General features: G+C 50.0%; 1 protein-coding gene across 1 annotated transcript; it reads left to right on the forward strand.

Annotated features, from left to right (window-relative positions):
- Positions 1-1,670: 1,670 nt before the first annotated feature.
- On the forward strand, positions 1,671-27,281 carry LOC144733842 (uncharacterized). The gene is made up of 9 exons (XM_078615846.1): positions 1,671-1,693; positions 2,103-2,205; positions 4,536-4,696; positions 6,417-6,615; positions 7,987-8,149; positions 21,484-21,534; positions 22,900-22,992; positions 23,163-23,191; positions 26,197-27,281. Exons 4-9 carry the CDS (start codon positions 6,504-6,506, stop codon positions 26,202-26,204), a joined length of 456 nt encoding a protein of 151 aa, XP_078471972.1. The 5' UTR covers positions 1,671-1,693; positions 2,103-2,205; positions 4,536-4,696; positions 6,417-6,503; the 3' UTR covers positions 26,205-27,281.
- The last annotated feature ends 51 nt before the right edge of the window (positions 27,282-27,332 follow it).

Here is a 27,332-nt window from a genome sequence, read left to right on the forward strand (position 1 = left end):
ATCGTAACCGGTCTTGGGCCTCCCCTAGTCGACAGCCTCAAATGAGTAACTGGCGTTTTAAACATCGCCAATGGGGCGGTCGGGCGTGGTGCTGGCCACCCACCCTCTCGTGTGCCTTGCCGGCTTTCATACGTGCTGCTCGCGAACAGCCCCAACAGTCGTTTTAAAGCGATACGGAGGGTCTTTGTATCGTTGTTTTGTTACTCATGACGAGATCTGAGCTTCGTTTCCCTAATGCCCAAAACGCCAAGCCGCTAGCAACAAACAGCACTTTAAAAGTTATAACAGACAAGACATTTATTTTGGTCTTATATAGATAGGTTGCATTTTTATTCTTCTTGGTTCTTTCGGTAAAGTCACGTAGAAGGGAAATAATAAAATAATAAAAAGTCATTCCGACAGACCTGTTCTTCACCTGATGACGGCTGCTTGCATTGTGGCCGAAACGTCGTGAGAATTGTATTTTATTATGTTTTATTTTTATTATTTTATTATTTCCCTTCTACGTGACTTTACCGAAAGAACAAAGAAGATGAATCCCTGCAGTCACGAAAGCTTTAAATCGAAATTTACATTTTCATTGTTATAGGAACTTGGGGTAAGAGACGGCACGAGGAGGGATTTCCAAATTGTAGCTAAGAAGTGTTGGGACCTGCAGTGTGGCGTAGGTCGACTCAGCCTCAAATAAGTATTTGGCGCGGTGTGACGTAAACATCGCCACTAGGGAGACAAAGTGGGCTGGGCATGGTCCTGGTCACCCACCCCCTCGTGTGCCGTGCCGGCCTTCATAGGTGCTGCTACTCGCTAACAGCACTTGCCCCAACAGTCTGTTAAGACTATGCGGGTGATCGTTGATCTTTGCATGCATGTGTACGTGTACAGCTATTATGGCCGTTTCACTTTGCAGGTTCTGTTCATGTCCTGCATTCCATACACACGCGGCGCATTGGGCTCTGCGAATGAAATGCGCCACCTTTCAAATGTGTTTTTTGTTATTAATAATCCAAACTTATCCACCCTGGTCAGTGGAAATCGGTGAACGTGGGGAGCGTAGACGAAGCTTACATAGTACAGTACAACAGTGGCGTCTCTGTTGACCATCACGTAGCTATGCAGCAGCAGCAGCCGATAATAGCTGTTTACGCACGTTCACTAACGCAGAGCCATTGATGAGTTCCAGCGATTGTGAGAAGCGATTTGCATCAATGATTTTACACAACAGTAATCTGTACTCTTAGGTTTTTTCGGTAAAGTCACGTAGTTTAAAATAAAAGTAATAAAATAAATAAAAATAATAAATCACGACGTTTCGGAGGCAACACAAGTCTCCGTCATCAGGTGGGACCGTCACAGCCAGATTTACTGTATCAAGCTTCAAATCTCGAACAGTAATCTGCATTGTTTTAGGTTATCCATTATAAAAGGCCGGCGTTCCGTTTGTCCGTCAACTAAATTAAAAGAGCCTTTTAGAAGGCCTGAATCAAAAAGTTATAGTGTGGACCTCCCCAACCTCAGATTTGGGGTAAAAAGTTGACCTCCCCGCCCCGAAAAAAAAATGTGTTTTGTAAACATGAATGCCTACACACCCATTAGTATCTGGACACATTTGGGGGTGGTGGGAGAAGAGGACATCAGTGGGGGTGACGGGCGAGGCACGAAGCGCTGAGAAGGCCTCCGCAGGAGCGAGAATAAGGTGGCCGTAGACCGCGGAAATTCTAGTTAAACAAATTGTTTATTACTCGTTGTTTGAGTATACGGTGCGTATCGTTCACACAAAGTAAACAAAATTACGCTGTGCTCCTAGGACAGTCCCCGACTTACGATTGGGTTTAGGTTCCCGAGGCTCGTAATTAGGAACACCACAATGTACTGTATTTAAATGCTCATTTGGTCAGTGTTATAGAATGTGTTATTACGGCTAAACGAAAAAGGGAAGCGTTGTTAAACTCACAAATAATAATTATTGTACTTTTGCATGTAATAGGGTGATACATGCTGTATAGTAAATTAAACATAAAATAAAGCAACATGATGCTGGTTCATAAATTTGGCGTTCGTAAGTCGAGGCCTGCCTGTACTTACAGCTTCTTGTGTGTTTGTAGGTCTGCAGGTTTAACGTGGAGAGCATTGGAAAAGTGCTTTACGCTCAGAACTACAATGCCAGCGAACTGAACTCGAGTCCACTCCCGACCAAAGCAAACAGTGGTGAGTTGCCATTGGAGAGGCACGTGACAGTCACGTGCCTCTCCAATGGCAACTCAAACCAGGCCTGGTTTGACAAGAACGTTCGGGTGCATGGCCATGAAGAGAATCCTCTATTCATTTTGTTGTAAGCCACATTTGTTTTCGCCTGTCATTGTTCAAAGCAAGATTGTAGTGCACTCATTATTATCTCGTCTTTTTTTTATTAAGACCATGCATATAATTTGGTGGTTCATAGTCTTATTTGATGTCATTTCTAAACCTGTGAATGTTTCGATATTTGTAATGCCTTTGTGCTGATCACAATTTGGCGTTGTTCTGTGGTCTAATACCGGTGGTGAGACAAGGCTATAAAGGAGGCCGTCTCTAGTATAGGCCAATCAGTTCGAAGAAAATGTATATAACATTAACAAACCAAGTTTAGTTTGACACGCAGGCTTTCGCTTCCAATTTTATTCATAATAAAGGTATTTATGGGTTAGATCGCAAAAGTATAAATGTGTCGGGAACCCACCACCACACAACAGCCAATCAGTAAGGTATGTCACGTAAACAAAAACGTACCAATTCGTTACTAGTTCAATACCACCGGTGTGTTGGAGAGTAAACCGACAACATTGACAACTTGAGTACCGTGACGTTTCGCTGGTAATTACATCCAGCATCATACTCGATCAGGCTGGGCTGCTGTTGAAAAACCGGTCATTCTGCATCTTTTTTTCGCTTCCTCCATTTCTGGGTTCGGCGCTTATTCATTCTTGAAAATCTACAGATCATGAAAACTGGTCTCAGGTGCAACATTGTTCGTTTGGGTGTTGTAGTTTTCTCGGGTTTTTTTTCCTTGTGAGTTTTATATTTTTCTGTTACTTGTGCCGAGACACAGGTGGTACAATTCTAAAGCCCTGTTATCCGGCACTTTATGAATCCGAAATGCTCTATAGACGGTGATAACAGAATCTTCCTTCACGTATCGGGAAAAAAATCCAAAGAGCCACGCCGGCATCTTGCTGTGAGCTGCTCCGAAAGATTGGTTATTTGTGGAAGCTTCAGGACGCTGCTGAGTGGTGGCGATGCTAGCGGAAGACTCGATGTCCGTGTGCTGTCCTTGTGCGATGTCCTTGTCCTGTAGTGTAACTTTATAAACTGTACTCCAATCTGCTTCTCCACAATCCACTTAGAATGCTCTATAATTGACACGTGAGTACCTTTGTAAAACATTATTTATTTCATCATAGTTACAATGTAGGCTTAGTTTATTTTTTGAAAAACAAATTTCACGTATTAGGAAAATGTGGTGAACCCTAAGTATAACTATTCTCAGATAACCGGCACATTTTATTAACCGGCACCCTCCGTTCCCCATGTATGCCGGATAACCGAGCCTGTGCTGTATTTAAGTGAGATAATTACAGAATTACTATTCCATATATAATTGCAGACACAATGGGCTAAGCCCCGTGTAAATGACATAACACATTGAATATACATGTAAACACATGCATTGCACAAAGTCATAGATACTTGTTTTTTTTATTTAGGAACCAAAACAAGATAAGATGAAACGAGACCTTTCCACCTCCCTCTGCCTTGCACCAGATTCGAAGCTTTGTGGACCGCCTGTCCTTCACTGCACATCCTCGGTCTCCCGTGTACACTGTATGCAATCCCATGCTCGGCTATCTACGTGACAATACGCTTGTTTGCCTGTCTGTCTGTAACCAGGGGGGAAAAAAAGTTTGGCCGAGTGAGGAGAGGGGGGTAGGCCATGCTGGTGAGGTGGTGGGGGGAGGGGTCAATATAGTAGTGGCTGATGACCTCGGAGACACTGGGCTGTTGGGAAAACGAGTCCAGGGGGTCCCTGATATCCGTCGGGATTAGGTTACCGGAAAGTTGCGACTTATAATGAAACAACGTATATCAGGGTGACGTATATCGGGGACCCCCTGTACCGACATCACGCAAGGTTGGAGTAAGGCTGTGAGGAAGGGGGGGGGGTGATCTCACGCGACACTGGTGAGTTAGAGCAGAAGGGTGATGACGTCACGCTAGTTTGAGGTGCGCTGGTGAGGAGAGGGGGTGATGTCACGAGACGCGGTGATGGTGAGAGGGGGCGGGTTATGACGTCACACGACATTGGTGAGGTCTAGGAGAGGGAGTGATGATACAACGTAGATATTCGCCAACTATTTTACCGCTGACGTTGAGCAAGTTCCTGCTAGTCTACGTTATTGCAGGTGTACAAACGGTGTGAGTTCAACCTGTTGCTCATTGTGTGTGGTTTGTGCTCCTGTGCGTGTGTATGTGTGTGAGAGCGTCTTTGATGCTGCATTAAGTGTTACTGAGTGTACAGGCATTAGTTGTCCAGACCCCAAGCAAAGTCGCCGTCCAGTCTGGCGAGACCGCATTCCTGAGCTGCCAGTATACTTGCAACACGGTCGGTGTGACAGACACCGTGGTAGAATGGTCGAGAGACTCTGGATCACGGAGTGAGAAGGTGAGATCAATCAATTTCACCCACATTGTTAATCAGAATAGCGCGGTGGAGCAAGGCTTATCACACTAAACTATTAAAACTTTTATTTTATCACGTAAAACACACGGAGCTATATAGCCAATTTTGAGACACGACTTGGCCACATGTAGTGATTGCTCAACGAAGTGGCTTATCACGTGGAAATTACAGATGCATAGAGACCCATAGAGATGCATAGAGACCCAAAGTCTAAACTAAACTCTTTAATTTTACCAGGTAAAGGCCACTGAGCTATTAGCTCTTTTTCAGAAGCGACCTCGCCACATGTAATGAGAGCTCAATGTAGTGGCTTATCATCATCGTGTTCAACTCAATATTCTGGTGCGGCAGTTGCAACATTGGGATATTTTATAATCCCCCCTCTACCCCCATAACCACCACGGTCTACCTAGCATTATGAAAAAAAGCTTCATAGCTCATTGGATTCTTCCAGTATAAATATTCTGATTCTGAAAGGAAGTGAAACACAATCCTTGTTATGAAGATTTCGCCACGTGTACAAAGGAAGGAAAAACCGGAGAATCCATAGAAAAATCCACACGACGATACAGGCGTAAGGGTTAATATTGGACCCATGACCTGTATAACAGGTGAGGGAGATGGAATCTCGCTACATCGGCGATATGTTAAGGAAATTAAACAGTTAAGGGAGTTGAAAGGCAGTAAAGGCAGTTAAATGACTTGAAGAGCAGATACAAAGAGTTCAGTGAATGCTGGAAAGGAAGAGTGCGAATAGCTGGGTTGTGAGAACTCTCCATGAAGTTGTAGAATTACAATAGTGTCACAGTGCCAATAAACATGCAAGTGTGGAACGGTATGTATTTTTTTTTATTGTGTTACCCATTTGGGTGCAAACGTACACAATTGTCGGACTCTTCCCCTTACCGTTACTTAAAAGCAGAGAGTAAAACTTGCGTGAATTTACAACACCGCTGATTGCCTCAATTTCTCATCAGCAACATTTCAGATTCTCAATGAGACACAATGCTGGCTCACTCGCCAACATCGACATGACAAAGATCCCCCGTATAGACTTAGCATACTGTTGGGGAAAATGCTGCCAGAGAGTAGCACCTATCAAAGGCAGAACGGTACACGAGGGGGTGGGTGGCCACACCACGCCCGACCGCCTTTGTCTCCCGAGTGGCGATGTTTGCACACCACGCGAGGTCGTCATTTGAGGCTGAGTCGACCTACGGGAGGCCCAGGACTGGTTCAAATAATCGTCACCGGTGTTGGCCGTGAGCGGGAATCAAACTCGAGTCACCAGGTTCGTAGCGCAGCGCGCTGACCGCGATATTACCGCTCCCCATAACATCGACATGAACACACCCACACAGATATAAACACACACATGTACTGATCAACCCTCTCCATACGAATTCACAAGGAGACAAGTGGTGTGTAGTATTCCTCTATGTGGTCTCGGGTCCTGGTGACGCCACTCACAAAAAGCAAGGATTGAGACGAAGAGAAACCACCTTGACATTGTTTACATTTCAAAAAATGTTTGTTCTTTATTTACCACGATGTAGGTAACCAGGGTTGACGGTTAACCACAGTTGGTCGATCGGCACATGTAACGTGTGACGAGTTAAACCGTGGGCAATGCCACCGCATCCAGCAGTGGATAAGGGCCGTGCAATGCTCATGACAAACACCAATTCTCGCGCTGCCTCAGGTGCTGGTGAACGACGGCTCGATTCGACGCTACAACCCAAGGGCCGAGTGGCAGGGCAGCACTGAGAGCTGCAAGGCGTCCATCACAATGGCCAGCGTCGAAACGTCGGATGCCGGCTCGTACAAGTGCGATGTGCTACTGCTGCCCATGTATGACGAAGGTCAAAGCTCACTGCAACTTTGGGTGTCGAATCGCCCAGGTAAGTTGGACATGGAATTTAAAACGATTGGTCGTACCCTAGGAACAGCCCTGCTATATTTTGCTCACGGCATTGCTTGCGAAAGGGTCCGCACCTCCAATTAATTAGCAGAGTTGGCTACTTATGGTGCTAAAGAAGTTCGACATACGTACATGTATGCGCTTGAGGAAACTCCGGGTAGCCCAACTGGAAAATATATTTGGCCTACTCTTCCACGCCGATCAGACGTCTTCAGAATAGTTATAAATTACCCCACATTTTATTCCGGCACACGTGACCTGTTGATTGACCAAAGTCTAGATTTATTATAGATTTCAACACACGAGTTTCTTTCACCTTGGCTTTGTAAACATAATCGCTAACCAGGTAGAGTATGCAGGTGGTACAATTACATCACGCTTTTTATGTTTTGTTTATATATCTCCATACAAGTTTATACTTTATGGGCTTAAGCATGCCGTTCAAATAAATAGTGTATGCAGGCTTACTGTTAAATGGTAAAAGACCGTCCTGGTAACCAGAACAATGAGTGGTGTGTTTACAAGACCAGAACCTCAGGTGCATCACTTCCATTCCGGACAGAGACACGTTGAACATCATTACAAGTACACTCTTTGTCATAATCTGCCTTCCAAATACGACTCGGAGGCGCAAGTCAGACCCACAGACTCGAGCGGGAAGGCAGCAGCAGCCACACGATGTTGAACTTGATATGTCCTCTGCTGGCTGATTAGCCATACTTCACGCTGGTTAATGCACTGGCTTCCACTCACGGCCACCACAAACACAAGTGGCCTTTGACAAAGCACGTGGGGCTGCTGATTTTCATCACATGATCGGCGAGTTTAAAGAGCCAAACGGAGCTGCCACTCAGGAGCTCTGCTCTGCATTCTGCAATGAGGAGGAAAAACGCTCCATTCTCGTACAAAACAGAACAGGTGGAGTCCGCATTTGATGCGCTACCTTCTGCCGGCACAGCCAAGTTGCGGTTCCTCCTCAACGACCACGGGAATAGAATTTCGAAAACATGTTTGATGTGATTCACCAACCCTCACCTCCACAGTGCTGGGTTACTGGCACGCATATCCATCACTGCCCCAACACATCATTCGTGGTCAGGGCGCTTCTGAAAAAGAGCTACATAGCTCAGTGGGCTTTATCTATAAAAAAAAACAGTTAAGTTTAGTCTATGGGACGCTATGTATCTCTATGGATCTCTATGCGTCTGTAATTTGCACGTGATAAGCCACTCAGTTGAGCTGTCATTTGTGGCCAGGCCGCTTCTAAAAGAGAGCTACATAGCTCAGTAGACTTTATCTGGCAAAATAAAATAAAAATCGTCTCTGTGGGCGTGTGCTTGTGTTGTCTCAGAGGGGACTGCAGCTCTTCCCACAGCAACCTCAAGCAATACCGCATTGTCCAGCTGGACAGAACCACCACCGACCTCGGTCAATAACATACTCGTGATCGTCGCAGTGTCAGTGATCCTGGTCGTTGTGGTCATTGTGGTCGCTTTGGTTACCGTGCGCCTCAGGTAATCATCGTTATCCCTTTGAAATTGCACAACACGGCTGCCTGCCAGACACACACGGTTATGAATGCATGTACGTGTTGATTGCTTGCAGGGGATCAATATCGTGAACTACTGTAAAACTACTGAGGATGTTCACTGTAAACATGAAGAGGAAAACATTTACAGGATTTTCTGTCAGATTACTCATTCCTTATTAAGGAAAGATGTCAGCGTTGTTGCGTGGATTTTTATCCTGGTCCTCCGGTTCTTCCCTTCACATTTAGAATCAACATCACGCATTGAGAGTATTTGACTGCTGCTATCCCACACGATAAGCCGCTTCTTTGAGCTATAATTTGTGATATCCAGGTAACTTCTGAAAAAGAGTTATATAGCTCAGTGCGTCTTACCTCGTAAAATAAAAAAAAGTTTCTTGTTTATCCGAGCAGTCGGTTGCACTGCTTTGATGATGCCCATGAAGGAAGCTCCCGGTCGAGGAGCTTCCTTCTGTTCACACTTTGAAGGGAGAGATTCGACTTCTTGAGGTGTGGCATCTTGAACTTGCTCCTCTTCATCTGAGAGATGGTCACATTCCTGGGCTCTACAGACAGTCCCCGTGATACGAATGTCGGACTTAAATGAACCTTCATAACACGTTATAATTTTTAACCATGGTCACTTGCAATCGTTCGGTCGTACTTATGAATCGAACCGCGGAACTATTTTGTTCGGCGGAGCGATCCTCCGCGTGATGCACATCGCCCCTTCTGGCGAGCCAGGACTCGAGGTAAGTGAAAATAAAACAGATTTTTTTTTCTTTCCATGTGACTTTAGTGTTTATTACATTTTTACATGCAAATTCACTATTTCGTCGGATTTATGTGTTTATCAATGCTTCCAATTTTTGTTGCACAAAAACACGTTATGACACTGACTGTATGTACCGTACTTACCAATCTAAGCTCGAAGACTCTGCATGGGGTGATGTATGTACGTGCAGTATTTTCATTATTTAAGTTGTATGTAGTGTATAATGTACTGTATATAATATTTAACACTGAAATCAAGCGTAGCTACTTTGTCAGGCGCACGGTGCCGATCGCCGGACTGGTTACAGCCTTTGGAGCGGTTTTGCCGGTTTCGCCGGATCGGCCCGGGGACCGCGGGATAATGTTACAGGCCGGATAATCGTGCACTGATTATAATTAACAATGCTCTGTCACGCGATTAGAGGTCTACGCGAGCAGGGTGGGGCGGCGGGGGGCTGGGGGGGGCTGGGGGGGGCCGGCGGGGGGCGGCTGGGGGGGGCCGGCGGGGGGCAGGGGGGGGGCGCCACCAGAGGCTTTGCTGGTGCAGCGAGGGCCGGCCCAGGGTGGCCCCCACCTGAGGCAGTCCCTCGTGCGTGATCTTCGTGAGAATCACTGCCCGGATCACTCGACTCTCTGCCATGGCGCCTGGCCGGGCCGCGAGCCCAACGGTACCGCCCTCGGCCAGTCTTGCTCTCTCCCTCGGTGTCCTCTCCTCCCTGGGAGGACAGCCCTTCCCCTGAGCGGGCAGGGGCGGCCAGCTTTGTGGCCGGAGGCCAACTGGCAGTGACTCGCCCAAGGGGTAGCTCCACCCCTCCACCTGCTTCTTGGCCCCAGAAAGCTCGGCTGACTCCGAATCCGAGTCCCAGAGCGAAGCGTGGGGGCGGAAGCTGGAGGAGCAGCCCCGAGCCGCACTCGCCCCGAGCGTAGCCCCCCTGAGAGGTACTCCACCTCTTTTTCCCAGTGCACTGGCGTGTGCCACACACTCGTGACCCCACACCTCGGCTGGGCAACCACTCCACACCCCCGACCTCACCCCGGAGTTAATTCCCCACACCCCGCTTTGTTAAGTCGGAGGCGCCGGTGCAACTGTGGCTTTAGGTGTGTGGCTCTATGCGTGTATGTACCTGAAGGTGGCCTAACCCACGGGTGGGTATGTATATATGTGTACTCTTTGGTTCTTTCAGTAAAGTCACGTAGATAGAAAAATAACTAATAGATCACATTGTTTCGATCACAACACAAGCAATCGTCTTCAGGTGGAACAATACAGCAGGCAGACTGCTGAGGCAGGAGGAAATGTAGCGAGAGAACTACTGCAACCAAAGGTTATATACGTTTGTGGTGGGTACAACCCAAGGGTAAGTGGACGGGGCTAGGGATGGAATTTGCAAGTAAATGTAAGATCGCAGAGCTAGAATACCTCGGCTAATCCGAGGGGGGGAGGGGGAGGGACTGCCGTAACGGACAGGAGGGTGGGGGTAAAATTTACAAAGGAAACAAGGTGATAGAGAGAAAAAATATATCAAACTTAGCAAACTTAGAAACGTAATGCAACTCAGAGTTGCATTACAGGGATTGTGTTGGGGCCGCTGGTCCCCGAAGTCCCTCCGTGCTCCGTGCCTATGGCAGGGGCTCTGCTGTTCGTCGACCCCTCGCTACTCTGCGAGCAGCTGCTGCCGTCGCTGGGCTCATCGCCCAACGGCTCCCCTCCCTTGTCCATCCCTCCCCGAGCTCGTGTGAGAGGCATCGCTCGCCGCACGCTCTCGTTCACCTGTAAACGCTGCGTTGTCTCTCCATGAATCACGCGCTATTAAACGGGGGTCAGGGGTCGGAGGGCGAATGACGCTGCCCTCACACTGCGCGAGTCCCTGCGGTGATAGACGGAGCTGGTACCTGTGGGCACACCGAACCCTTTCACCACACTACGAGCGCACACACCTGCGCACACGCGATACCCACTCGTGCGCCGCTCTACGCAGCGCTCCCACGTGACGAGCCGCTGTGTACACAGCTCCACACGCGACACACTGCTCAACAAGATCACACGAGGCCACGCTTCGCTATTAATGATTTATTATATGCTACCTGCGAATTGATGTTAAATCAGTGAGTCGACGAGGCTGGCCTATCCTACTTCCCCTGGACCTATTCCCTATTTATCGGCTTACGATACCCTGTCACCTTGCTACTCACGGGTCGAAGTATTCGGCGTCCTGTGGCTTTTCCTCTATGCCGTCCGGGCACGTCACACGGACGTCCGGAGGGCAGAGCTGGGAGCCGACTTGAACGCGTTCCTCTTGAAGAGAAGTGAAGAGAGATCGAGTCCCTACCTTGCTACGCTCCTTTTTATCCTATTTCCCGGACTCGAGCCCCTACCCCCTTCCCACGTACCGTGCGCCTTCGATATGCTAATCGGATGTGCCGCAAGTTAATTCCTTTCTCACGCATGCCTTTGTTATTGCAGATTATGCGGCGGCGTCTATTACAAAGGTGCGCCGTGGGAATTTGTGCACGGCTCCCCGCGTGCGTCCGCCCTCCCGATTATTCATACCTTCAGCTCAATCATTTACCCACCCCAACAATTGTGCCTGCGCGCTCAAGCGCAACCATCCTAACCTTCCGTGACTATGCGCAAGAGCCCCTGCGGTCCTGCTACTCATGCTGTCCCGTCCTTCCCCTGCTGGCCTCGTCGACGCGTGGGGGGGGGGGGGGGGTGTGTGGGGGATGCGTTTCAACCGTGATGGCCGAATGCCCTTCGCCGCGGCCACACCATATTAAGGCCGGTCGCAGCGCCGCGGTGCAACGTAGCGTCGGGGGAGGTCATCCAATTCCCTGATCGCCGGAAACCGTGAGAGTTAATCCCGATAAGGGTTTCTCGGATAAAAACCGGTCGATCAGGTGTCCTCCCCTTCCAGCTCTATGGGGGGGGGGGGGGAATGCGTGCGGGTGTGTTCATGTGAGGTGAGGTGAGGGGACGAGGGGTTGGCTCCGTTGCTTGGTGGTGACGAGGTCGGGGATGGGACGCCTGCCGAACGGCTTCGTGGCGGCGGCATCACATAGCCCCCCGAGGTGCCAGTCCCCGTCCCGGGTTGACTGGAGCACCTCGCTTGGGCCGCGCCCACAAGGAAACGTGGCGGGGTCCGGGGGATCCGTCCGGACCTGGTGGCTGGCCTCGGGGCAGGTGGTTCCGTCCTCTGTAGCTCCTGCGGCGGCCTCCTCCTCCACTCCAGCGGCTCTCCCCGTCCTCCGGCACCTGTGGGCTGGGGCACAAACTCAGCAGCGGAAGGGTTTAGGGCCGGTCGTCCGCGCCGTCTCCGGACTGGGTCGGGGCGTCTCGGGGGCCCGGCGGGGCCCATGTAGTGTGCGAGGCCCCCCAACACGAGGGGTGCGGGTACTCCGGGATTTCGGGGCCTTCTGGTGACGGGGTTCTCTCTCGCCGGGGCCGCTTTCCACGGTTTTAAGCGGCGGACGTTGACCACCGTCTCTCGACCCCTCTCCCCGCCATAAATTAGTACCGTCCAGGGGGAGATCTGCCGCACCACGGTCCAGGGTCCCCGCCAGTAGGTCGTCAGTTTCTCCACCTGCCCGGCCCCGACGCGAGGAGTGTGTAGCCACACCTTAGCGCCTGTCAGGAATAAGGGGGGTTCCATGCGGGGTCGGGTGCCCTGTTCCTGCCGCCGATGCGCGGCTTCCCCTTGCGGGTATGCTCGGCCTCGGGCTTCTCGCAGGGTCTCCAACAGGTGTTCCACGGGGTGGCTTCCCTCCTCCGGCTGGGGGGAAGGGACGCCGAATAGCAAATCTGTGGGTAAACGAGACTCACGGCCGAACATCATTAAAAACGGGGTTTGTCCCGTCGACGTGTGTACGGTGGTGGCGTAGGCGAAAAGGGCGTAGGGGAGGTGTTCGTCCCAATCCCGTTGGTTTGCGGCCGCCATACGTTTGAGTTTCCCCGCTAGGGTCTGATTCATGCGTTCTACCATACCGTTCGCTTGGGGGTGGTACGCTGTGGTTCGGTCCTTCTGGATTCCGAATTCTCGGCACAGTGCCTGGAACAGCTCGGCCTCGAACTCGCTACCCTGGTCGGTGAGGACTCATTCTGGGATCCCGTGCTTAAGTACGTAATGTTCCACGAATGCCCGGGCCACCACCAAGGCCGTTTTATCAGGGATGGCCACTGCCACGGGGTAGCGGGTGAAATACTCTACTGCGACTAGGATATACCGGTTGCCTCGATGGGATCGCGGGAATGGCCCCTGTAGATCGATCCCGACCAGCTGATTCGTGCGGCTGACGCGGAACGGCCTTAGGGGTACCTGGTATCGTGCCGGTTTCGGCCCGCACTGCTGACAGGCGCGGCAGCCCTGTACCCAGGACGCCACGTCTTGTGCCAATTTGGGCCAGAGATACTGGCGACGCAGGGTCTCTCGCGTGCGTCGTTCCCCATCGTGGCCCCCGAGTGGGTGGTCATGCACCAGCCGTAGCAGCTGGGGTCGCACCTGGGCAGGAACACAGATGCACCCCGGCTGGCTGGCCTCGGTTAACTCCCGTACCACTCCGTTCTGCACACACAACCGGGCATACAAACCGCTCCAGGGTCCTGGTAGGGCGCTCTTTTCCTCCCGCAGTGCCGCCTCCACTGCCGCCAGATCGGGATCTCGCTGCTGGGTCTGTCTCAGCTGCTTGTCGTTCAGGCCCGGGAAGGTGCAGCCGACGTCCTCCTGGATCCGTCCGATCGGGTCCCGAGCCGCGGGTCCCGCGCTTGCCGGGCGGTCGACGGGATCCTCGGTGCCACCTGTCAGGGTCTCTGTGGCGCACACTGCACTCTCTCTCGCTGGGGGTGGGTCAGTGGCCGCGGCCGCTCGGGGGTCCGTTGCCTGCCGGCAGCGTCCCCCCGTGAAACACGGGCAGGCCTCCTCCGCCCTTGTCTCGGCGTACACCATGGGTCGCCTTGACAAGGCGTCCGCGTTTGCATGCATCCGGCCAGCCCGATACTCGATTTGCAGGTTGTACTCCTGCAACTGCGCCAACCACCGGGCCATCTGCCCCCGCGGCTCCTTGAATGTAAGAAGGAACTGCAGAGCATAATGGTCAGTGCGTACGCGACATCTCCTGCCGTACAAATACGGCCGGAACTGTTTGCATGCGAAAATCACGGCGTACATCTCTTGGCGGGTCACGCAATAGTTCAGCTCGGCCCCACTCAAGGTCCGGCTGGCGTACGCGATGACTCGTTCCGTCCCATCCTGTACCTGTGACAACACCGCGCCCAGCCCGCTGCTGCAGGCGTCGGTGTCCAAAATAAAATTGGTGGTAAAATCGGGGAAAGCTAGGGTGGGGGCGTGGGTGAGGTGGTCTTTGAGAGTGGTGAAGGCCGTCTGGCAGGCCCCCGTCCACTGATAGGGGTGCTTAGGGGAAGTGAGTTGGGTGAGGGGGCGTGCAATCTCGCTGAATCCCTTTACAAATCGACGATAATATGTGGCGAGCCCCAAAAATGATCTGATCTCCGTCAGATTCCTTGGCCGTGGCCACTCCACTACGGCGCGCACCTTCTCTGGATCGGTGTGCACGCCTGCCTCGCTGACGCGGTGCCCGAGGTACCCCACCTCGCGTTGTGCGATGTAACACTTACGTGGCTTGAGCTTGAGATGAGCCGCTCGCAGTCGCTGGAATACCTCTCGTAACCTGGACCAATGCTCAGACAAAGATCTACTGAACACTATCACATCGTCCAAGTAAATCAGGCACTGTTCCCATTGCAAGCCCCGCATCACCAACTCCATCAGCCGCTGGAACGTCGCGGGCGCATTGGTGAGGCCGAACGGGAGTACTCGAAACTCGAATAGCCCCATCGGGGTGGTGAATGCGGTTTTTGGCCGATCCTCCTCCGCCATCTCCACCTGCCAGTACCCGGACGCGAGATCAAGGGTGGAAAAATATCGCGCTCCGGCGAGACTGTCGAAGGTGTCGTCGATGCGGGGTATGGGGAAGGCATCGTCGAGCGTGACTGCGTTCAGTTTACGGTAATCGACGCAGAACCGGGTTGACCCATCCTTTTTCGTTACTAGTACCACTGGGGCTGACCAGAGGCTCGCCGAGGGCTGAATTATGTTATCGCGAAGCATGTCCCCAACTGCCTCTGATTTGGGCGCGTTCGGGTGCGCCCACTCGGTACGCATGGAGTTTGATGGGTCGGGCTGCACCGGTGTCAATTTAGTGCTTAACAAGGTCGGTCCGACCCACGTCCGAGTCGTGTTCACTGAATACGTCGGCATACTCCCGCAGTAACTCGCGCAGCCGATCAGCCTCTCCCTTAGGTAGATCCGCCCATGGTACATGTAACGCGTCGAGTAGGGGGACGACCTCGGCTCGGGGAGTCGGGCCGACTCGCCAGGCCAGGTCCTGGTCCCCCTCAGGACGACCGGGGTCCTCAGCCCAGAGTGCAAACACCGATTCGTCAGAGTGGCGTGCGTGCAGGGGGTGTACAGTGGCGATCGGAGTGCGCCGTCGCAGTATCGCTGGGGTATTGTGCGGGTTAAACATCCGCATAAACAATCGGTCCCCATCTGCGTTTACCAACGTGGCGGATCCCACGACCCCATACCGTTTTGCCAACTCCGGGTGAGGAGTTAGCATTACCTCCCCTGAGGGTCGGAGCGCGGGGTCGGTGGGGGATGTTGCCACCGGCACCACCATCTCGGTGAGCGGCCCGATGGTGACTGCCGTCGCCAGGATAGCGGCCACAGGTGCGAAGCGGGGGCGCGTCGGTTCTCGTCCCAGGAACGGAATCCGCTCGCCGTTGCTCTCCATGGTGGCGCATCGCTGGCGGGGTTGCACGTTGAGTCCCAGCTTTTCTAAGAGGTCGGTACCTGCGATACACTCGTGACACAACGCACTCGACACGTAGAACTCCTGGGTGCACACCTGACTGCCTATGCGGACCTCTAGGGTGGCTCTCCCCAGCAACCCCATTCCGGCTCCGCTCGCCGTGTGCAGCGCGCGGTCCGGTGCCTGCAGGTGACGCACGTCGACCCCGATCGCGCTGCAGTGCGCTGCGCTCACGAGCGAGGCCACCGCCCCCGTGTCCAGCAGGATTCGGGTACGCACTCCGTTTACCTCCCCTTCCACCAGCGACGTGGCCCCCGTGATCCCCGCCACCAGCTCCCGTAGCCAGTCGCCAGGAGTCACCATTTCCGTGGGCGTTGTTGCTGGAACCTGTGTGGAGATCACTCGCTCGCCATTATTACTACAGCTTGTTCGTGTCGGGGCAACGTCGATTTCACCCCTCTCTAGGGGGGGCCTTAGTGTTTGACCTTAGCTCTTGTCTAGCTCGGGCGACCTGAGGACAGTCCCTCCTGATATGCCCTCGCCGATCGCACACATAACACGTCCGGGGAGGGGTGGCGGCTCCGTAGTGGGTCCCCTGCCCGCTCCCTCTCCCTGTACGCAGTTGTTCTAACTCGGACTCTAATTGGGATACCTTCCCGGCCAGCCCCCCTACTGTGGAGTGTAGTTCACCCATTTCAGACTGGATGGTCTTCACATTTTTATTCGCTTCCTCGCGTACTTGGGTTACCCTCTCACCTACGTGGGTTATCTTACCGTCCATTTGGTTTACCTGGCCAGCAATATCTCCCATGCCGGTCTGTAACCCAGCTACCCACCCGGGGGTTGTCTCGCGGGGTCTCTGGGACTCTCTTGTCCGTCTCCTTTTTGAGCTGGTGGCCTCCTCCTCATCCTCCTCCTCGTCAGGGATCAGGCTCGCCACGGTGCACTCCTGTCCCGACCCTCGGAGCTGCGCGCGTTCGCTGGAGAGCTCCTCACACTCAAGTGCTTGCTCGACTAGGGTATCGAAGGGGAGGCCTGCGCTACCCCTTTTGGGCTGCCACCACGCGGTGCGAGCTAGGTACCCGAGTAACTTGTCTGCAGCTAGCGCGTCAATGACCTCCTTCGCGAACTCTGGACGGGCGATCCGAGTTAGTGATCGCACGTCCTCGGCGTAGTCTCGGAAGTCCTCGCCGGGTTGGCGTCGGCGCGCCTCTAAGGCCGTCTTTGCCTGTATCGCGTTGCGCGTGCCGGAACGCAGATCTAATCTACGCATTAGTTCCTCTAGTTGGGTTTGCGCGCTTTCGGGTAGTGCCTCTACAAAGTCGGCTGCCCGCCCGTCCAGGTTCAACGTAAGATGTCGTAACGCCTGCGCGTCCGACCAGCCATTCAGCTCTTTAGCCCCTATGATATTGCGGGAAAACGCTTTCCATGTAGGGGTCCCCTGGCCGGTGAACACATGCCTTACCTTTGCGTGGAGTAGCGCGCTACCTTCCCTTGAAGACGTGAGGGTTCGTACGACTTCTGACACCATATTGTTGGGGCCCCTGGTCCCCGAAGTCCCTCCCTGCTCCGTGCCTATGGCAGGGGCTCTGCTGTTCGTCGACCCCTCGCTACTCTGCGAGCAGCTGCTGCCGTCGCTGGGCTCATCGCCCGACGGCTCCCCTTCCTTGTCCATCCCTCCCCGAGCTCGTGTGAGAGGCATCACTCGCCGCACGCTCTCGTTCACCTGTAAACGCTGCGTTGTCTCTCTATGAATCATGCGCTATTAAACGGGGGTCAGGGGTCGGAGGGCAAATGACGCTGCCCTCACACTGCGCAAGTCCCTGCGGTGATAGACGGAGCTGGTACCTGTGGGCGCACCGAACCCTTTCACCACGCTACGAGCGCACACACCTGCGCACACGCGATACCCACTCGTGCGCCGCTCTACGCAGCGCTCCCACGTGACGAGCCGCTGTGTACACAGCTCCACACGCGACACACTGCTCAACAAGATCACACGAGGCCACGCTTCGCTATTAATGATTTATTATATGCTACCTGCGAATTGATGTTAAATCAGTGAGTCGACGAGGCTGGCCTATCCTACTTCCCCTGGACCTATTCCCTATTTATCGGCTTACGATACCCTGTCACCTTGCTACTCACGGGTCGAAGTATTCGGCGTCCTGTGGCTTTTCCTCTATGCTGTCCGGGCACGTCACACGGACGTCCGGAGGGCAGAGCTGGGAGCCGACTTGAACGCGTGCCTCTTGAAGAGAAGTGAAGAGAGATCGAGTCCCTACCTTGCTACGCTCCTTTTTATCCTATTTCCCAGACTCGGGCCCCTACCCCCTTCCCACGTACCGTGCGCCTTCGATATGCTAATCGGATGTGCCGCAAGTTAATTCCTTTCTCACGCATGCCTTTGTTATTGCAGATTATGCGGCGGCGTCTATTACAAAGGTGCGCCGTGGGAATTTGTGCACGGCTCCCCGCGTGCGTCCGCCCTCCCGATTATTCATACCTTCAGCTCAATCATTTACCCACCCCAACAATTGTGCCTGCGCGCTCAAGCGCAACCATCCTAACCTTCCGTGACTATGCGCAAGAGCCCCTGCGGTTCTGCTACTCATGCTGGCCCGTCCTTCCCCTGCTGGCCTCGTCGACGCGTGGGGGGGGGGGGGTGTGGGGGATGCGTTTCAACCGTGGTGGCCGAATGCCCTTCGCCGCGGCCACACCATATTAAGGCCGGTCGCAGCGCCGCGGTGCAACGTAGCGTCGGGGGAGGTCATCCAATTCCCTGATCGCCGGAAACCGTGAGAGTTAATCCCGATAAGGGTTTCTCGGATAAAAACCGGTCGATCAGGTGTCCTCCCCTTCCAGCTCTATGGGGGGGGGGGGGAATGCGTGCGGGTGTGTTCATGTGAGGTGAGGTGAGGGGGACGAGGGGTTGGCTCCGTTGCTTGGTGGTGGCGAGGTCGGGGATGGGACGCCTGCCGAACGGCTTCGTGGCGGCGGCATCACAATTGTAGGTGGGGCAACAGCAAAATTAAGACCTTTAGACAGGGCTGCAACCATATTGCTGGATAATTCAATGTTAGTCATGTTGATAACCATACAATCCCTGTCGATGAGATCATTGCTGAAGTGGAATCAGCAGTTAGACATCTCCCTCATAATCAAGCTGAGATGACTCGGCACGAGGTTGCCAAAGTTATTGAGAACAGCAAATTGCCAAAAACAAATAATAACGTCAGTGAAGCAAAAGCCTTAAAAGAATTGAGAGCAAATAAAGATATCCAAATTCTTGCTGCTGATAGGGTCGATTGACTGTTGTGATGCCCCGTGAGCACAATGATTATAAAATAAAATATTTACCTTAAAAATAAACGAGACCCAACCAGCACATTGGAACGTAAAACAACGGCAATCATTCCCAATGCATCCGTTCCGAAGAAAGAGCAATGCCTGATCAAACCAAGGGCATCAAAATCACCAAGACTTTATGTGCTACAAAAAATTAACATACCTGATGTCCCATTAAGACTCATAGTACAATAGGCTCTGCCACGTAACAAATGAGCACAATACGTAACGAAATAAATACAGCCCTGCATCAGTAGGACCTCTTAATTAATCAAAAACTCTGAACATCTCGTAAATATAATTAAATATATTAAGCTTAACCCTAATGATATTCTCGTAAGTTTTAATGTGACCTCTGTTCACGAGGGTTCCGGTCAACGAGTCAATTAAATTACTCGACATTGGTAACGAACAAAGGTTTAGCCAAAGATATCCCAAAACTAGCTGAACACTGTCTAAAGAACACTTACTTCTTGTGGAAAGGTGACTTCTATAAACCAAAGGAAGGAGCAGTAATGGGCTCTCCGTTGTCTCCTGCGATAGCGAATTTGTACGTGGAAGATTTTGAAACAAAAGCAATAGCTTCAAGCACAAACCATTTGCTTAGTTTATATATGTGGATGACACATTGGTGGTCTGGCCACACGGCAAATATACACTGAACGGATTTCTAAATCATTTCAACTCGCAAAACCCATCCATCCAGTTCACCATGGAAGTGAAGCTGACAGAACTCTACCATTTCTGGATATTCTGCTTGGACAGGGTAGGAATGGTAAAATAGCACACGGCGTTTACCTGAAATAGAACGCATACTGACGTCTATCTGAATGCAGTCACACCATCACCCCGCACAGAAATCTGCTCTTACCAAGACGCTCATTCATCGAGCTAAGAAAGTGTCAGATGGTGGCAGTCTGAGAAGTGAAATTCCACATGTTAAAGAAGTGCTGCAAATGAACGGTTATAATTAATGCACAAATCAACAGGGCATTGAATACCAAAACACAATAAAATAACAAGAGCATTGAAACTACCCAAGTAATTAAAACGATAAAAATACCGTACATTGTGGGAGTAACTGATAAACTAGCCAGATGTTTGGAAAAACAAAACATCGGAGTCAGATTTGGCACGGTACATAAAATATAGAAATTTATATCTGGTACAAAAGATGTATTACCGAAGCTATCAACAGAAGGTGTGTAAAGGATTAACTGCACGTGTGGCAAATGTTATGTTGCACAAACAGGACGAATGATCAGCACGAGACTAAAAGAACATCAGATAAATATTAAATTCTCCCAAATACAACTGTCAGCAGTAGCAGAACGCGCGTGCCAAGAAGGACACTCAATTTATTTTGATAATGTTGAAGTTTTGTGCAAAACTAGCTACTACTGGGCAAGACTAATTAGATAATTTATCGAAATTGAAATAAATCAAAATAACGTTAACCGTTCGGATAGCTACCGCCTTAGTGCTGCGTGGAAGCGAATCATCAAATAATACATAATTTAAATGCATTCCTACAAAGGGCAGCGTACTTCAATAGGGATTACCGTTGGTATGGCTATTTTAATAACCACAATAGACAGGAAGGACAAGTTCAAAAGGCTCGCATAATGCACATGCATAATGTACGCTGCCTCAGTAATCCCCCCTCCCCACATTGTGCAAGAGCGCAGCTGCGTGGTCACCACATCTACGCCTCTATATGAGACGAAACAGTAAGACTTCTCCACAAATCTGGCTGTCGCCTGCTGAAGCTAGTTGTAATTACTGGCGAAACGTCGTAAATGTTGTGGCTGGGCTCCAACACACCGGTGTGCTGTACTAGTGACGAATTAGCATATTCTGTTTACGTGACAACCCTTACTAGTTCGCTGTGTCGGGTGGTGGCGGGTCTTAACGACACATTCATATATTTACGCGATCAAACCCCAAAAAAACCTCTTATGGATGATATTGGTCACGAAAGCCTACGTGTTAAACTCCCTGTGGGTTGTTCTGTCTGTTAGTTCGACATCACTATTGCATGGCCGGTTTAGAGGCCTGTTTACTTGCTCGGGGTGTGGGTTGATAATATTTTCTTTAAGTTTCCCTTTTATTTCGTTGTGTAATTGTTTTATTGATTAAATGATGTATACGTTTTTAATGTGTCAATCTCTTTGGAAATGTTATTGTGAAGGGCGTTATACTAAATAGTGTTTGATTTATTGATTTTCCACTTGACTTTATCCCAATACAAACATTCAAGCTGGTTTTGCATGAAGTCACAAGTAGAACAATTCAAGCCTTCTAACTTTAGATTAAGGATTCACTGTCCCCTTATCTTGGTGTTCATATATGTTGATGCTTGCTTTTAAACAGGTACAGATGCAAAAAACAGACTCAACAAAGCAATGATCATGAAATGGAGAGGTGAGTGTTTTAACACTTTTTTAAACGATTTTACTTAACTTGACTCCTATGTTTGTCGTGGTCAAATCTTGTTTCAACTTAAGTTTAAGCAAGCAATCAACCGATGAGCACGGATGACTACGTATGTTGCGAAATAAGTTCAACATACATACAACTAAAGTTCAATCAGACACCCAGTCATGACAGGTGTCAGTCAAGGTCACCCCTGGTGGACTACCCCGAGAGTGAGGCCTTGCTCTGGAACACGGGATCCCTCCATTTACTAAAGGGATGCATTATTCAAAGAAACTCGTGTCAAACTAAATTTCGTGAATCGGATTGGCTTTTCCCATGAATGCCAAAAATTAGGGATTTGTTTCGGACAGTCACTCCAACTCTACTCATAACTTAAACATACACACCTCTATCGCTTTCCACAGTACAGACATAATACCGATGAAGTGCATCCATATTAAAACGAGTGAATAGTCATTGATTGAAACCCAAAAAACGATTGACCTTGCTGGGAAACCCACCGAAAGATCTGCTGCATGTGGGAATGATTGGAGAGGCCCTGTGGAGGCGTTACTGCTGCCACTGCAGGGACATCGTGACGACAGTCTCCTATGTGGCTTCTCGTTTGATGATCTCACCGCGTGTGAAATTAGATTTCGTTAACGTGAATTTTCGTAAACCGAACGTTCGTAAATCGAGGGATACTGTTCATAATCAACGTTTTTGGGTTTAGATCGCGTTATTTATAAATGTGTCGTAACCCTCCACCACCCGACACGGCCAATCAGTAAAAATGTGTCACGTTGACAAAAGACAAATAGTTCACTGCTTTAGCCCACCGGTGTGTTGAAGCCACAACATTTACAATTTGAGTACGACATTTCGCTGGTAATTGCATCCAGCATCATCGGGCAATTCGCCAGAATGGTGAGGCTCTGCTGTTTCTCCCGTTCTTATATAGAGCAGCAGCAGGGTGACGTCATCATTAACTCATTAACTCATCAGGTGCAAAGATTCAAGGGGGGAGTGATTGTAATTATATACTAGATTAGTAATCAGGCTATTGTTACGATGCGAGTTGTAGATTAGTAATCATTTGGAATGTGTTTTATTGTGATTATGTTACATTAGTAATCAGTTAATGTTTGTTTCCCTTATAAGGAATTGTAATGTATCTTATTTAATAATACGCTTCCAGGCCGCACTAAGCCTGTAGCTGTCTGAGCGATTAAAGTTATTTCTGTTTCTCTCAATTTCAATCGATTCTCTAATTAGTCTTTGCCAGTAGTAACTAGTTTTACACAGCACTTCCACGTTGTCAAAATCAATTGAGTGTCCCTGTTGGCATGCATGTTCTGCCACTGCCGACAGTTGGGCGACCCACAGAAGAAAGAGTACCTTTAAGAGTCAAAGGTCTCATCTGTGGTTTCTCGTCGTCACGTCTCAGGTGTCCTCTCTACCAGAGTGAGCGAATACTGTGCACGTTCTAAGTTGAAATTATTATCACACATCAGTGATTAGAGTGCACAATGACTGTAGAATCGTAATGTTGAATGTTTATGGAAGCAAACGATCACAACGTCTATTTGAGTCTGCCTTGCATAGTGGAAGTTTGATTTTTTTTGTTCCTTTAGAATGGCTGAAGCAGCTACCCTTGCTCCAGGTAAGAACCTTTACTCCAGATAAGAACAATGTACAACTAAAATTATATAAAAAGTATAATTGTTAGAATAATAACACATTTTGACATTGAGCCCCCAGCTTATTTTTTAGGAAGGTACTGGCTAGTATCTCCAGGTAAGCCACAGAAAAAAATAACAAATGATTTGGTTTCGATTTAAAGCTTTCGTGACTGCAGGGATTCATCTTCTTGGTTCTTTCGGTAAAGTCACGTAGAAGGGAAGTAATAAAATAATAAAAATAAAACATAATAAAACAATTCTCACGACGTTTCGGCCACAACGCAAGCAGCCGTCCTCAGGCGAAGAATGAAGCTTGGTGGTGTTTCATTCTTCGCCTGAGGACGGCTGCTTGCGTTGTGGCCGAAACGTCGTGAGAATTGTTTTATTATGTTTTATTTTTATTATTTTATTACTTCCCTTCTACGTGACTTTACCGAAAGAACCAAGAAAATGATTTGGTGATAACACCCAAGGGTCCACACAGACGGATACGTGAACCCACTACCCTCTGACCCACTTCTCCACAGTATTCACTGTCACCACGTTGAATCTTAGGTACGAGAGTGGTGCAGTGGTGTTTACTCACTCCTCACAGCACCAATTGGCCCTTCAATCTGGAGGCACGACTTGCAGTGCCATCAGTATGCCGATCACACCCAGATATGTCTCCTTCGCAAGTGACCCAGACGCAGCTCTCGGCTGCTGGATGCAGCAGAACTGGCTAAGGCTGAATCCTGACAAGACTGTAGGGTCAGAGTCGGCTGAGGATGAGACGGGGAGCTTGAGTCTTCATTAATTAATGGAGTACGCCCTCTCCCTGTAACAGTGGTGCACAACCGAGGTGTGCTGTTCGATCGTAGCTTGACCATGCGCCCTGAGGTTGCATCTGTGGCCAAAGCGGGGTTTTATCACCTAAGAGCGCTCCGAGGGCTGCCGGATCCCTCTTATCAGCTAGTGATCTCGAAACAGTGGTTCACGCCTTTGTGTCAATGCGTCTGGATTACTGACACGCTTTGTATGCTGCGCTGCCATTGTGGACTGGCTCGGAAACTGCAGCTGGTACAGAATGCGGCTACCCGCATGCTGAGACGTGTTAGCCGTTTTGAGCACGTAAAACCAATCCTTCGTGATCTGCACTGGTTACCGGTCAGCTGTCGCATGCAATTTAAGTTCGCTGTAATGACTTACAAAGCTCAAAACGGCCTTGGTCCTCAGTACCTGCAGTCCGGTCTGGCCCCCGAGACGTCTGGTGGGTGTACTCTGCGCTCCCCAGGCCAGGCCCTGCTAGCTCAACCTGGAATATTTCATTCTACACGAGGCGGTTAGCAGGGCCCTCTCGAGTGTGGCGCCTCAGCTCTGGAACTATCGTCCACCGGCCTCAGATTGGCTCTGAGCACCGAATAGTTCAGGAAACTGCAAGACAATGTTTTCCTTTTAGCTTTTCTTTGAGTATGTCCCCTCATTTTGATATTTCATGTCTTGATTGTAAAGGTAGGACTACCTTCGTTTAATTCATAACGTAAAGTATTGCGCCCTCTTTAGTGGGTGAGAGCTTTCACTCAAAAAAACATTTTAATGGATGAATTCCCGATTTTTAGCCCTGCTCCATTGATGTACGTACAGGTGTACCCTGATATACGTTCATTCGACATGCCACCATTTGTTACGATGTTCACCGGCAATTAACACTTTTCCGTTAATGTCTCCTTTATTTCGTTATTACGTTTTTTTTCATTGAGTGGAAAAAAATTGTGAATACCTAAGTTAATACACGTTATTGTCGTTTGCCCATGCGTTCATTTGGTACGGTTGTGTGCCTGGACACTGCGATTCACAGTCTCACCGATTGTTGTAAACAAGCCTTGTACATACTCACCGAGAGTGGGGGGCAGACGCTAATACGACCCCTCCCTCACCCTCCCACTAACCCTGACCACCTCACCTACTGCCCCTCCCTCACCATCCTACTCACCCTCACCATCTCACCTACTGCCCCTTCCTCACCATCCTACTCACCCTCACCATCTCACCTACTGCCCCTCCCTCACCATCTTACTCACCCTCACCAACTCACCTACTGCCCCTCCCTCACCCTCCCACTCACCCTCACCATCTCACCTACTGCCCCTCCCTCACCCTCCCACTCACCACCTCACCTACTGCCCCTCCCTCACCCTCACCACCTCACCTACTGCCCCTCCCTCCCTCCCTCCCTCCCTCACCCTCCCACTCACCTCTCACCATCTCACCTACTGCCCCTCCCTCATCACAAATACTGCCCCTCCCACACCCTCCCACTCACCTCCTCAATTACTTCCCCTCCCTCAGCCTCCCACTCACCCTCACCACCTCACCTACTGCCCCTCCCTCACCCTCCCACTCACCCTCACCACCTCACCTACTGCCCCTCCCTCACCCTCCCACTCACCATCTCACCTACTGGCCCTCCCCCCCCTACTGCCCCTCCCTCACCCTCACCCTCCCACTCACCATCTCACCTACTGCCCCTCCCTCACCACGTACTCATCCTCACCACCTCACCTACTGCCCCTCCCACTCGTCACCTCACCTACTGCCACTCCCTCACCACCAGTCACACAACGTGCACCACAGTTAGTAAATTACCATGCACAGGATTTGTTTTAATGACCTGTCCAGTTATTATTTTCCATAGTTGCACATAAAATAGCTTAGTTGTGTTGAAAAGCGTTAAATTCTTAGGTTTAGGGTAATAAAATATTCTTAGAAAGGCATCTTATGTTCTATAATAGAACATTATGGGATATTATGTTTCGATATACACTCTTTCACTTTGCGTTGAAGTTTTCAAGAATGCAGCTCAAACATATATCGAGGTACACTCCTCGGACACTACATTCCCAGCTCTTGTGATGGAAGAGACACGAAGTAATATGTATATATGTCACGTATATATGTTTGTATGTAATTGTATTATTTTTTTCATATCCGACCGATACCAAAACAGAGGAATGAAGAAAAAGCGGGGAAAACGAAGAATCACAAAGTATGGAAATTAAATAGTTTTGAAGACTTTTTAATGGAACACATATAATTTATGCACTGAACATTACCATTTCTACAGAATAATTATAATAAAAAATATATCGCATAACGTTTATTGTGAGATCACTGCTCTAAGGGATGTTGGTCGTCGTGAAGCAACTCCACCCCCCAGTTTCCCACCTAAAACCACTTTCACGACGGCAGAGCAGCTGAGTCGTGTGTCAGGTGTGTGGCTTAATGGGAAGAGGCGGGGCCTAAAAAAGGAAATGCGTGGAGCAAAAATAAGAACTAAACTATTTTATTTTCCAGCTTAAAGGCTATTAGCTATTTCTTCAGACGCTACCTGGTCACAAACGGTAGCTCAACAAAGTGGCTTATCATGTAGAAATGTAGAGCAATAGTCAAATAATCTACACGCATGTTTCTAAATGTGGGAGGAAAAAAACCAGATACGGATAAAATCAAGTGACCACGAGGAAAGCATGCAAACTACAAATATACAGCAGGCATCGTCAGTGGGGGTCTACCACCTCCTACACAGCAGGCGACGGAGATAACGTCTTGCCACCGATGGTCTTGAAATCAGTGAGGGTGGGGCAGAGTCAGGCAAGTGTTGGTGAAGCCACGCATTTTGTGAAAATCCCAAACACGTTGGGCTGCAAGCTTGCCAGGCGATTGCAATCGAGCAAGTTGGTTTATGAATCAGTATGCGAGACCAAATGTGAGATTTTATCCAACTTCTCTTTTTTCCTCCCACATAAAGACTCATAAATGGGCTTGGCCAAACCTGCCAATTGAGCAGGACTGACGACACAGCGGTTAGTGCACTGCACTGTGAATCCAGCCGTTAACAGGAGTTCGATTCTGGACCACGGGTTGCACCAATGGGGAGTGACATAAATCTGTCCTGTGCACCTCCCTTCACCAAGCAGCATTGACCAAGGTGAATATTGCTTTCTGTCGCACCTCCAATCCCTCTCTCACGTTGAACTTTGCCGTCAGATCAACATTTTGTCAGAATCTAAATACATTTCTCCTTTTTTATTATCTCGCCGGCCCCTCCATGTCCTTACAAAGTTCAATGTGTGTGCGTTACAA

Source organism: Lampetra planeri, chromosome 48, assembly GCF_965212315.1.
Source record: "Lampetra planeri chromosome 48, kcLamPlan1.2.h2, whole genome shotgun sequence".
NCBI lineage: Eukaryota > Metazoa > Chordata > Hyperoartia > Petromyzontiformes > Petromyzontidae > Lampetra > Lampetra planeri.